The sequence below is a fragment of the Citrus sinensis genome, chromosome 2 (genome assembly GCF_022201045.2).
Source record: "Citrus sinensis cultivar Valencia sweet orange chromosome 2, DVS_A1.0, whole genome shotgun sequence".
In the NCBI taxonomy this organism is placed as follows: Eukaryota; Viridiplantae; Streptophyta; class Magnoliopsida; order Sapindales; family Rutaceae; genus Citrus; species Citrus sinensis.
The window spans coordinates 24,998,514-25,011,076 of record NC_068557.1 but is presented as its reverse complement, the minus strand read 5'-3'; the positions used below and the strand labels follow the sequence as shown (position 1 = coordinate 25,011,076).

The following is a 12,563-nucleotide window of genomic DNA, read 5'->3' as shown; positions in this document are numbered from 1 at the left end:
CTTAAGAAATTCACAATAGTGTATGAATTTTCAGATATTAGATTATTTAGATTTAAAAATTAACAATCATAGGAAAGTAAAATTAAATTTGATGGAAAGAATTAAAGTCAGTTGCAATATGGAACACTTGGAAAATCAATTTAAGCATATTCCTCATACTAGCAATAGTCAGCAAAACTTACTAAAAAACTAAAAGTCAATTTATAAAAACTTACTGAGAATTAAAATTATTAGATCATTATGAAAATATAGCTTTAAAGTTTAGAAATAGGTTAGAAGACTAAACAAATTCTCAATAGTTTATGAATTTTCTGAGATTAGATTATTTAGATCTAAAAATTAGTAATCATAAAAAAGTAAAATTAAATTTGATAGAATGAATTAAAGTTAGTCGTAATATAAACACTTAGAAAATCAATCAATTTAAGTATATTATTAAGAAGGTCCAGTTATGTTGAAATTGTTTCATTGTAGAGCATTATCGACAATCGTACGATTATAAAAATAAATATTAATTATATACTTACTGTTACAATTTAACGGTCATCATTAATGCTCTATTGGTGGAGCAAGCTCTACCATAGCCACACTGCATTCTTTACTATGATTGCTTAAATTGTAAAAAATATAATCAAATCACAACTAGAGTCTACTAACGGCTTCAAAATATCAGATGTTGGATTTGCAACTGAATGTGATAATACATTAACTTTTTTATAGTGATTAAAGGCTGCAGGTGGATCTGTTTTTCCCAATTCGTACGACTTGTTATGATAGAGAGCAAAATTGTTTGCAAAAGAGCGCCAGCTTGTATTCCTCCAATCCAAATGCCTGGTCCTCTCGACTTTAACCAGAAACCCAACCCAATGCAGCAGCAACTGGAATGCCACAGAGATAGGACGCGGCCAGATAGACATAAGCCCTAAAGTCTTGCCATCCACAACCCCTAGCAACACCTGGCTAGGATTTTGAAGGAAATTACAGATATATTACACTGTCCTAAATATTAATGTGTCTGATGAACATCAGTCACCATAAACAAGAGAGGGGAGAGCAAGAAGAGAACTGACCTGATAGTACACATTTTAAGCTCTCCAATATGACTAAGAGACACACCAAAGGAGCCATTGTTGTTCCATGATCCACAACTTCCTTCTCATTACCGAAATCCGAAAACAGGGATGGGCTAACTAGAATATACTCTCAGACTGAAGAAGCATCACAACTCTGACAGCTATGTGAGCTGTTTCTGAGTTCCCAGCTCCGTTTGAGACTCTATTGCTAAATAGCGGAAAGGCGAAAACAAAAATAATCATCTAATAAACCATGCAGAAATAGGGACGTTATGCATGAGATATATATACATCATATTTGTACATGTATGTTGAAGCAAACCTTGCTGCAGTGCCAAGTCCATCTGGTATTGTAAATAGATTTGAGATAGTTGCTAAGCTGTTAAAAATTAGTCAAAAATGTTAATTGTAAAGGTGATGAATTGTTCAACTTATCATTTCCCTTTTAGGAGTTATTAATCTCGAAGCTAGAGAGAACATACCATACAGACAAAACTGAAGTTTCGAGCTTTGGATTTGGAAGGAGCCCGGAAAGGATGGTGAGAAACTCAAAAACCACCATTCAAAGCTTTATTATCAAAAGGAAAGGGTGCATCAAAGTAAAGCAAATGATAAAACGAACTATTTTCCACGACTTCATAAGGAAGAAAGGAAAAGAAAATTACCAAATCGTAAAAGCAGAAGGAATAGCTAGGCGAAAGACCTGTCCAAATTCCTTGGAATAGCTCCTTAGATACGGGGCCACAGGCTTCTGAACAGCTGGAAGAGTACTTCATGTATCATCCAAGTAAAAGTGCATGTGTCCAATATGACAAGCTGACTGATAATGCTGCTCCAAGTTTAGCCAATCCAGACTTCAATACAAGAACCCAACAGAGAATTATACGAAAACAAAGAGTGACACAGGAGCTTGTAAGCAAAAGGGAAAGATCAAACATTGTGTTTGAAATAACCGAACAAGCGATTGAACAGCTGGATAACCGAAGAGGCAGGAACAAGCCACATTGAGAATTCACCAGCTTCTTCTGAAATTTGAGGGTATTGGCCCATAAAAATGAGTATTTTACCCATGTACCCACATGAGAGAAAGAGAAAAACAAGCGAAGAAGAGAGAGAGAGAGAGAGAGAGAAGAGCTCTGTAAGTTTGAATTCCAAGCTTTTGATATTGCATGAACTCTGTATGCTTGGATATTTAGTGTTTCTAGCGCGGTAGATATTCCAAACTGCCATTGATACACCAACCACATATTTGGAAGGGAAAAACCTAAAATGTTTGGAAAATGCCCACAGCTACTGGCTTCATTCCACAACTATAGATTAAAAATCAAAACACCTCAACACTGAGCCCATAAATAAACCATTAAGCGTACTATTCACCGTTCTTTTAGGAACAAATGGCAACTTTAGTTAAAAACAAGACTGGCCTGTTGACAGATGATATAAAGAGAGTAAAACAAGAGAGACAAAGAAGGTTGAAAAGATCAAGATTTCGAAAGATGGGAGAACTAAGGGAAAAAGATATAAGCTTTGCATCATTTGTAAATCTCTTATTTAGTGCAATTAATAATTCTTTTGCATGTAGTATTTTCGATGAAACGCATAAAATTCACTTCTCTTCTCCGTATATTTGCATATAAAAGAGAATCCACTGATCGTGTATGTGCGATTAAATTCCTAAATGAACAATAAATAAAGGTGCCAAAAAGCCAACCACCCTACAGCACCATGTCATCTTATTGCATTACCAGCTTTCTTAACGAACCATTCTGTGGTCACTATGCACTGCAACTTGTTTATCGCCAATGAAAACTCTTTTTCAGCAGAGATATGATGTCATCACATCGATGTACACATTCCTTTAGCTTCAAACTCAATTCTAAATTGTGCAGTTCTTAATTAAACTATACACACTACCATAGCACCAAGTCTTCATTGCCAAGAGGAATGGAAAAAGCCGCTAATCTTAGTCCTTTCATAAAATGGAAAAGATCAATGATTAATAATCTTCTACAACTACGTCATAGAAACTAGCTCATAAAATTCTCTTCTCCTTGTGAAGATCTTCCCTCAAATATCCTTTCTCTTGCCTTACTTGCCTGCAATCAAAAACAGAAAATGATATTATGAATAGTTAATGGATGATGCCAAATGATATTCTAGAATTAGACCAAGATCATAGGCTTATAGAGAAATTTGGATTGGGGAAACAAACCTGTTTCTTCCAATTCTGACAACTTGTTATGAGAAAGAGTAAAACGATTTGCACGAAAGCACCAAATTGTATCCCGATCCAAAGTCCCTCTCCTCTCATTTTCAACCAAAAGCCCAAAGCTGCAGCAACTGGAATCCCAAAAAGATAGTAAGCTGTGAGGTTAGCATAAGCCCCCAAATTCTGCCATCCACACCCTCTAGCAATACCTGTTTGCAAGAAACACTCATGAAATTGCTCAAGAATTCCCAATGCAAATCCAATAATAATAAAGAGTTTACTGCAGCTTTTGGGGAAGAACAAGAAATGACCTGAAAGGACTGCTTGTAATCCATTTAAGATAACACATAGACATATTAAAGGAGCCATGGATGTGACATAATCCACGACTTCATGGTCATTGCTGAAAATGTATCCAAACACATGCCGGCTAGCATAGAGGATCGAGCTTACTATAACTGTCTCTAAGACCGTAAGAAATAGCACAGCGCGGACAGCTATTATAGCTGCTTTTGGATTCCCAGCTCCTAATGCATTTGAGACTCTTGTGCTATAGAACATGGGGCAGAAAGAAAGACTAATGATGAGAAACGTGAACAATGAAGTACATTATGCATTCGGTGAGTTTTTGTTTGTTGGAGCAAACCTTGCAGCTGCACCTAGACCGTCTGGTATTGTAAAGAGTGTTGTGATGGTGGCCAGACTGTTTAACAAAATGAAAAGGAAAAGATCAATAAAATCAGCAGTCTAGCTACAAGGACATGAAGATAGAAAATTACACACCATTTCCACTTTTCTTTTGATTATCAAATCGTTCCGGGTGAAATACTAATAGGAACATACCACACTGACAGAACCGAGGCTTCGAGCTCTGGATTTGGTAAAAGTCCAGACAGCAAGGTTAGAAACTCAAAAGACCACCATTCAAGGCTGCAGTCATTAACATGACAATTGGCATTAATGAAGATCATACCCAGAAATATAATTACTATACAAATCATTAACTTTTTCATCAGAAGCATGCAAAAAAATAAGAAGAGGAAAAGAAGTTACCAAACCATAAATGCTGAAGGAATGGCAAGAAGAAAGAACTCTTTGATTCCTTGGAATAGCTCCATAGATACCTGTACGCGGGTTTGAGCACAGGCCGAAGAGAACGTCATGTATAGTCCGAGTAATAGCACATTCAGCCAGTATGACGTGCCAATTGCTAAAGCTGCTCCAATGTTATTTAGCTCAAACTTCAACACCAAGGCCCAACAGATAATTATGTGGAAGAAAACAGTGGCACAAGAGCTTATGAGCATTGGAGTGACCAAACTCTGCACTTGAAGATATCGAACAAGTGGCTGAAGAGTTCCATAACCAAAGAGTGCAGGAATAAGCCATACTGTGAATTTACCTGCTTCACTTGAAATTGCAGGGTCTTGGCCCATTAAAATAAGAAGTTTCCCCATGTTAGCCCACAAAAGAGACACAGGAAGACAGGCAAGAAGTAGACAAAACATTGCAGTGTGCATTTGGGTTCCAAGTTTTCGATATTGTTGAGCTCCATAAGCTTGGCCAGACAAAGTTTCCATTGCAGTCGACATTCCAAACTGTTAGTCATAAACATATCAAAGAATTTACTTCAGCTGTCTGAGAAGATTTGCCCATCGTATTGATGATTCTAACAATATTATGGCTTCACCTTGACCGACAGATTGGACGGGCTACTATTCTATAACTACATGAAGCTTGGAGTAAGAAGTACAATAATCTAAAGCACTATTACACTTAAATTGCAACTAATTCAATCGAATTAAACGTTTAAATCTTTGTTGCATATGCTGTCACATGACTTCCAAAGCGTAGAATTAAATTCAAGTCACCTCAGAAAAAGCAGAAGAAAAGATAGGATTAACCATACGATGTTCGCTAAATTAATGACAACTTATGAAACTCGTAAAAATTTAAAAATGGAAACACTTACAAGAAGACTGAAGCCCGTAACAGCACTGAAAGAGATAGCTATGGCGGTGCTCGAGAGAAATAGTTCACCAAGGTGACCGACCATCATTACCGAAATAACTTGCAAAAAGTACTGTGATAAGTTCACGGCCACCATCGGTCCTGCTATAGAACCAAGCCTCTTCACTTCGTCAATGTATACATCAGCCATAACGACAGTTAAATCTTCTTCGCACTCTACTTCATCTTTAGCCAACAAGACAGTTAAATCTTCTCTACTCTCCACTTCATCTTTACCCAACAAACCCTTATCCATTTCCTCCTTATCTCTCACTGAATTAAAATCTGCAGTATTTAGGGAGATTTTAAAGCGAGATGTGCAAGAGTTTATGTCATATCATGAACTTAGCTTAGATGTTGGAAAATTATTTTGTTTAGATTTGTCGGGCCTCAATATTATTTATTTACTGAAACTATTTTACTTGTCTATGAACAGAAAATTATAGTAAAGACAAATAAAAAAAAAAAAAAATTTCTCCTACACAACTCAAGGCATCAGTATCGGACACTAGTCACGTTCCCTAGACAGATTGTTTCAACACGTTATCTTTTTTCAAACTTGTTTTTTGGCATTGGTTAGCCATTTACTAGAAGATGATAAACTCAGTTCACATACGTCAAAATTTTCCTCTTTCTCCATAATTGTTTTGTATTTGCAGACTGTAACAGATTCTTTATTTTCTTTATCTTTTAAATGGTAGAGCATCATCTATATTTTATTGAACAAAAAGGAAAAAGATTACAAAACTTGAAAAGAAATTCCATCATGGGCAATTGGGTTTAAGCAAAGATAGAAAGATGACAGTACATGAATACATCGCTTAAAAAAAATTAAAAAACAAAATTAAAAAGAAAATTAAAAAAAAAAAATCTCTACAGAATTATATATAGCATCTGCAGCAATCCCCCTTTGCGCTGGAACATCAAACATCTTCAGTTTATCTGAACCCCTCCAAAATAAGATATCAGAATCAAGCTATATATGATCTCAGATGAAACCAAATTCTAAATACCATTGAATCATAAGCAAAGTCCAAATGCTGTGATCCTGCGGACAATGCAATCCCTCCGAAAAGCATGCAACAGGAATAGTCTATAACAGTTCCTTTCATTTATATATATATTTTTTTTTTTCACTTTTGACCTGTATACTGATTATAGATATTGTTGCTATAGTATTCTAGGCGAATCCCCACATTAACCGAAGAGATGCGAGGTTTATAAGGGGTGATGTCGTGCGGGCCTTATTAAGATTCAAAGCGAACAATATCTTGTCAGGTCTGGGAAGACATTGTCAGCTTTGGACTTAAACAAGACCTACACGATTTTGTTTCTGAGGCGCTCATACACCCTGAAATTCAGGGTCCTTGCTGAGGTTTGCCCCACTATCACTCAAGAGCACTGAGCACCCCCCTAAAGGACTCAGCTTGCTCAAGAGCACCCCCTAAGGGACTCAGCTCTAATACCATCTGTCGTAACCCAACCCAGATCTGCAAAGATATTATCCATGCAAGATATTATCTGTGACTTTGTTTTTGGGGCGCCTAATAAATCCAAAACGCATTTTGCCAATTAAGGAGTGGATCACCCTTATAAACCCAATATATTTTCCGTACTTTGTAAATGTAGAATTCACCTAGGGTGTTACAATTGCTCGAGATTAAGCATGATTTTGAGAATTTCATATACAATAAATAAAAGAATAAAAAACACTCGGTATATATGATATAAATGTAAAATCAAACCGTAGACCTATCTAATGTGATAGAAACACTTTAGTTATGGGATTTATTTGAGTGTCTAATTTTTATTTTTATTTTTTTAAAAAAAAGAAACACCCCAGTAACACCCAGCGTTAGTTGTTTGGTGGCAGCAGATTAACAGACAACAACAATTCATGCACATGCAATTGCTTCAGGAAAAAGACAACACTGTCTCTATTTTATCCTCCTGAAGAAGTGCTGAAAGAAAGATATGTGTCACATTACTTTTGTAGTCAAAAATCAGAGTGCAAATCTCTCTATATTCCACTGCCACAATGAAAGGTGCTGTTTACGTTAAAAATGATCAAAGATTATAAATTTAAAAAGACTAATAGCTTGCATCCAGATTACAAAATACATGGGAGTATCACATTGTGTATTAACCAGAGGCCACAGGCCACGTTACATTTTGGTGCATAATCACAATTCAATTTTGCTAAAATGACATAAAAATTTAAGATTTTTTTTCCTTTTAATATTTCCCTAAACTTTCAGATGTTGAAAGTTTCAATACAAAGAAAATTATCTCTGCAATCACTCGAAAAAGTTTCAATAATAACATTCAAACATTTTCTCTTACTTAATTATATCTATATTCATTTTTGCAGCACGTCTATTTAATAATTCATTCATACTGGAAATGCTGAAATCACCAGGTGCTGCAATCCTAAGAAGCTGTTAAATTTTTTCTTTTCGCTAGAAACAGACTTCCATGACGTGCCGTGCTTACATCAGATTGAAGAACCTTCCATCAATTGACATAAGATCAGCTCATTTTCTCAAGCAATAATTAGCTCTTTCAACTGGAAAATTTAAATATCAGCTCATTGATTGACTCTGCTTACTCACATACTACTCTATTATCTGCTAAAGATCTTCCCTTTGATATTCTTTCCCTTGCTTTACTTGCCTGCAATATGAGAAACCCCTTAGAAACACAAAACTCATAACGATTAACAAGCTAGAAAATGGTAATAATTCTTGCAAAAGCAAATTTTCAAAAGATTTTGCATTTTTGTTAATTGAATATCAAATTATTACATATTTACATACATAGTCCAATAATCTTCTCTAATTTTTAAGGGATTAAATGTGGAGAAACAGACCTGTTTTTCCCAATTTGTACATGTTGTTATGATGCCAAGCAGAAGTGTTTGTGTGAAAGCACCAGCTTGTATCCCAATCCATAGCCCCCTTCCTCTAAACTTTAACCAGAAACCCAAAATGGCAGCAGTTGGGATTCCACACAAATAAAAAGCCCCAAGATTCACAAAAGCAGCTATATTCTGCCACCCACATCCTCTTGCAACACCTTAAAAATAATAAAAAGAATTTATGAACCTGAAAAAATTTATTTATATTTAGAGAGAACTAATTAGCAATTGACAGAGTTGAAGATGTTAATTTAACCTGAAAAGACTCCTTGTAAGCTATCCATGATGACAGACAAACAAACCAGAGGAGCCATGGTTGTGACATAATCCACAACTTGTTTCTCATTGCTGAAAACGTAACCAAAAACACGCCTGCTAGCAAAGAGAGTTGCACTTACTACCATAGTCTCAGTAACTGCCATAAAAACCACAGCATACACAGCTACACGGGTTTTTTGCACATTTCCAGCTCCTAGTTCATTTGAAACTCTAGTACTATAGAAGGAGATAATGGTTAATCTGCTAATTAGTTGATATAAAATAATTATTATTTAAATGACTGTTGAGAACAAACCTCACTGCAGCACCAAGTCCGTATGGGATTGCATACAGGGTTTGAATAGTATTGAGACTGCTCAAAGAAGTTGACAAATAATGAGCAGTAAAAAGAAATTCTAATTCCTTTGATAGGTGCTTTTCTTTATAGAACTTTCAGATACAGTCTATGTCAACATACCATACAGATAGGACTGAAGTTTCAAGCTGTGGGTTAGGCAAAAGCCCTGACATTAAAATGAGCAATTCAAATGACCACCATTCTAGGCTGCAAAATTAAATAAAAAAAAAAAAAAGCATCTGAATTTATGATGTGTCTACGATATCTATGAGAAGGGAACACGAAACTATAGAAGATAATTAGCATACCAAATCATTACTGCAGAAGGGATAGCAAAGTGGAAGAACTCTCCAATTCCTTGGAACAACTCCATTGAAATTGGAACCCTGGATTCTGCACAAGCAGTGGAGAACTTCATGTAAATTGCCAAGAAAGTTACATTCAACCAATTCGATATACCAATTGCCAATGCTCCTCCGAGGTTCCCTAGTCCAGACTTGTATACCAAACTCCAACAGATGGGAATATGCAAACAAAGAGCAGCACAGGAGCTTAAGAACATGGGAATGATCAAACTTTGAGACTGAAAATATCGAATAAGCGGCTGCATTGTTGCATAAGCGAACAGAGCTGGAAGAAGCCAGATCATAAACTTGCCTACTTCATGTGAAATCAGGGGGTCTTGGCCTATCAAAACTAGCAGTTTTCCCGCGTAAATCCATAGAAAGGAAAGTGGAAAGCAAACTAAGAATAAACAAAATATTGCAGTGTAAGTTTGAGTTCCAATTCGTTGATATTGCTGAGCTCCATACGCTTGCCCACATAATGTTTCCAGTGCACTTGCCATTCCTAACTGTTTCAAAGTAAATATTACACAATTCAAAATAGCTGTGGAATAAAAAAACAAAAAGCATTTCAAGTCCATTAAAAATTAAGGGCATTTTCACAAACAGGGTATTAGTTAATTGTATGTTTTTCATTTTAACATCAGAAATTTGGCATATCTATTTGTTTAAATCCCACGTGCAATAACGCGAATACCCATCAAAAGAAAGAATAAACAAAACAAACAAAACAAAAGAGACAAATCCTCTTGTGTCACGATCTTGATATTGTATATAACTATGTATGGATTATAGGACTTACAAGGACACTGAAGCCAGTGACGCTAGCCAGAGAGATGGCCATGGCGGTGCTAGAAAGAGCAAGTTGACCAAGATGACCAACCATCATCATGGAAACAACTTGAAGCAGGTACTGTGATAAAGTGACAGCCACCATTGGTGCTGCTATGTAACCCTGCTTTTTCACTTCTCCACTCAACACACCCCATGTTGTAGATGATGAGGATAAACTCTCTTTTGGTATTAATAAACTCTCTTCCATATTCTTTTCTGTTTCGTTGCCTCTCATGGCCGCCCCTCTCTCTCTCTCTGTAAAATTTGCGAAGACTTAAGAGGGAGACTTGTTCAGGTTCGGTCGTCTTCCAGGTCTTCGGATTTATATAGGGGAGTTGTAGCCCGGGGGGCAAAACATCAGATATATGAAGTTTCCGGGGCTAAAATGTTAAAATGGTAAAGTAAGTGAGTCTCATAAAGTTTTCAGGAGAATATTATACGTATATGTTTTCAGCTGTGTAAAATTTGCCCTACATACACCACAAAAACGCGGTTAGTAACACCAGTAAATTAATTAATTTCAATCGATAATTTAACGTATAATTGAATGAAATACGTCTCTTTATTATTAATATATGTTTCTTTAAAAGGTGAAAAAAAAAAAAAGACACTATCTGATACAGGAACCTTCATCATCTGTAAAATTTCGATTTTGTTCTTTTCACATTTAATTATGATACGTGATACATACAAATCCAAAAATCTCTTAATTAACACATAAAAGTCCACATGGCTAAACGACTAACAAATAATTAAAAGTTATAAATGTTAAATGCTATCTATGTCTCATGATGTTAATTAGTGGTCCTCACTCAACCCACTCGTTACTCTTACCTCCGAATTAATGCTGATGCATATGGCTTGGTCGTGCTTTCCATTTTTGCTCGACAAATTATGACGTGGAGAAAAAGATAGAAAATGAAGGGAAAACAAATACGGAAAGTTTTTATTATATTTTGTATCTCTTGTTATTTGTTTATTTGGATGAGCAGAAAAAGATATGGAAAATTTACATGTCTAGTCATTTTCATAAAAATATTTATTAAAATGTAAGCATATAACAAATTTTTTTATTATAATAGACTATAGGAGATTGTCAATTTCTTCTTACTTAAATCAATATTTACCATTTATCTTTTCCTTTAAATTATCAAGATAAATTATCAAACAAATTATCAAGACAAATTATCAAACAAATTACTTATCCACCCTCTTTTCCTTTAAATTTTTGGCGTCATGACTTTTTGGCTATTATAAAAACTGTAAGAAAATAGATGGTATATATTGATTTTAGTAAAAAAGAAATTAACAATCTCCTATAGCCTTATCCTCTCGATTTGGACCAAATTACTTTTAAAACAAACCAATCAAATCTAGAACAACTAGTGGTGTTGTCCAAAAAAAAACTTACCATTGCCTAGATTATATTATCGTTCTCATCCCCTATATCGTCTATCACAGCCCCCATCATCTCCATCACAGCATCATAGCCACCACTAATGACGGTAGTTTTCGAGTCAAAGGTACAACTCCCTCACACTATTGCAATAATTGATTGGTAGATTATTATTAATAATATGGTAGCAAATATAAAAGATGACAAAAATATAAAGAAAACAAAATACTTACCATTATTGAAAAATCTTATGTATTAATGTATAAATAGCTCGTGCTTGCTAGTTAGTTATAAATAGCTATTAAATTAAAAGAGTGAAACAAATTAGAATTCTCCTATCAAATTTGGAATGAAATTTTTTAATATATTTTTACCACGTATTAAATTTTTATATGATTGAGATTTAAGGATATTTTAATATGACTATGGCTATATTGGAGCTGATGTACGTTATAGTACAATTCTCAATCATTCACACAAACTGATAAATAATAAAAAAATTCATTATAATTTTAATTATATAGTTATGAAAGAATGCTCTATCTCTCTACCTTAGAGCGATTTCAACATAATCTAATCCTTTTAATATTCTTATATGTTAAGGAGCAATCACTTTCACACATATCTTACTCGAAAGAAGCATTTATCATAAGAGAAACTTAGGGATGGCAATGGGGAGGGGAGGGGAGGGGACCGATCTCCCCGTATCCATCCCCGATATTTTGCGTATGTCCCCGTCCCCTCCCCGTCCCCGTCAGAATTACTTGAGAGAATCCTCATCCCCTCCCCGAATAATAACAGGGGATCCCCGAGGGTTCCCGATCCCCGAATAACTAATACATTTTTTTTTTCAATTTTGAGTTAATCATATTAAAATAAAAGTAAAGTTCGAAATATATCTTACATTAATATCTATTACAAAAGTCACATACATTAAATTAGTAAGTAACGCAATATGCAAGGAATACAAACTTCTTTTACAAACTATCATGAACAAATTAATAGTTTAATACAAAATTGTTACAAATAAAATCGAATTTAGATTCAAAATTAACTTTTTCAATGGTGGCGTGGACACTTTATAAATGTGGATTATTCCCTTTACAACACAATAGTTAAATCGGAGCAAATCAAAAGTAAATATTAGATTAGATTAGATATTAA

At 35.0% G+C, this 12,563-nt stretch overlaps 2 protein-coding genes and 1 pseudogene across 4 annotated transcripts; all 3 read right to left on the bottom strand.

The window, feature by feature from the left end:
* Positions 1 to 846: 846 nt before the first annotated feature.
* LOC102606614 (protein DETOXIFICATION 12-like) lies at positions 847 to 2,752 on the bottom strand (annotated as a pseudogene).
* Positions 2,753 to 2,906: 154 nt separating this feature from the next.
* On the bottom strand, positions 2,907 to 5,725 carry LOC102620679 (protein DETOXIFICATION 14-like). The gene is made up of 7 exons (XM_006468730.4): positions 5,255 to 5,725; positions 4,336 to 4,880; positions 4,126 to 4,212; positions 3,929 to 3,985; positions 3,594 to 3,832; positions 3,286 to 3,491; positions 2,907 to 3,169 (listed from the first exon to the last, which is right to left on the bottom strand). Exons 1-7 carry the CDS (start codon positions 5,546 to 5,548, stop codon positions 3,101 to 3,103), a joined length of 1,497 nt encoding a protein of 498 aa, XP_006468793.1. The 5' UTR covers positions 5,549 to 5,725; the 3' UTR covers positions 2,907 to 3,100.
* A 1,677-nt stretch (positions 5,726 to 7,402) lies between these two features.
* On the bottom strand, positions 7,403 to 10,314 carry LOC112496424 (protein DETOXIFICATION 12-like). 3 transcript variants are annotated; one of them, XM_052435236.1, is made up of 8 exons: positions 9,972 to 10,314; positions 9,134 to 9,678; positions 8,946 to 9,032; positions 8,784 to 8,840; positions 8,466 to 8,704; positions 8,162 to 8,367; positions 7,905 to 7,965; positions 7,403 to 7,800 (listed from the first exon to the last, which is right to left on the bottom strand). In XM_052435236.1, the coding sequence occupies exons 1-8, from the start codon at positions 10,236 to 10,238 to the stop codon at positions 7,787 to 7,789; spliced, it is 1,476 nt and encodes a 491-aa protein (XP_052291196.1). In that variant the 5' UTR covers positions 10,239 to 10,314; the 3' UTR covers positions 7,403 to 7,786. The 3 variants fall into 3 exon arrangements, with proteins under 3 accessions (XP_052291196.1, XP_052291197.1, XP_052291198.1); XM_052435237.1 differs by having other exon boundaries at positions 8,466 to 8,581; XM_052435238.1 differs by lacking the exons at positions 8,784 to 8,840; positions 8,946 to 9,032 and having other exon boundaries at positions 8,466 to 8,581.
* Between the last annotated feature and the right edge of the window lie 2,249 nt (positions 10,315 to 12,563).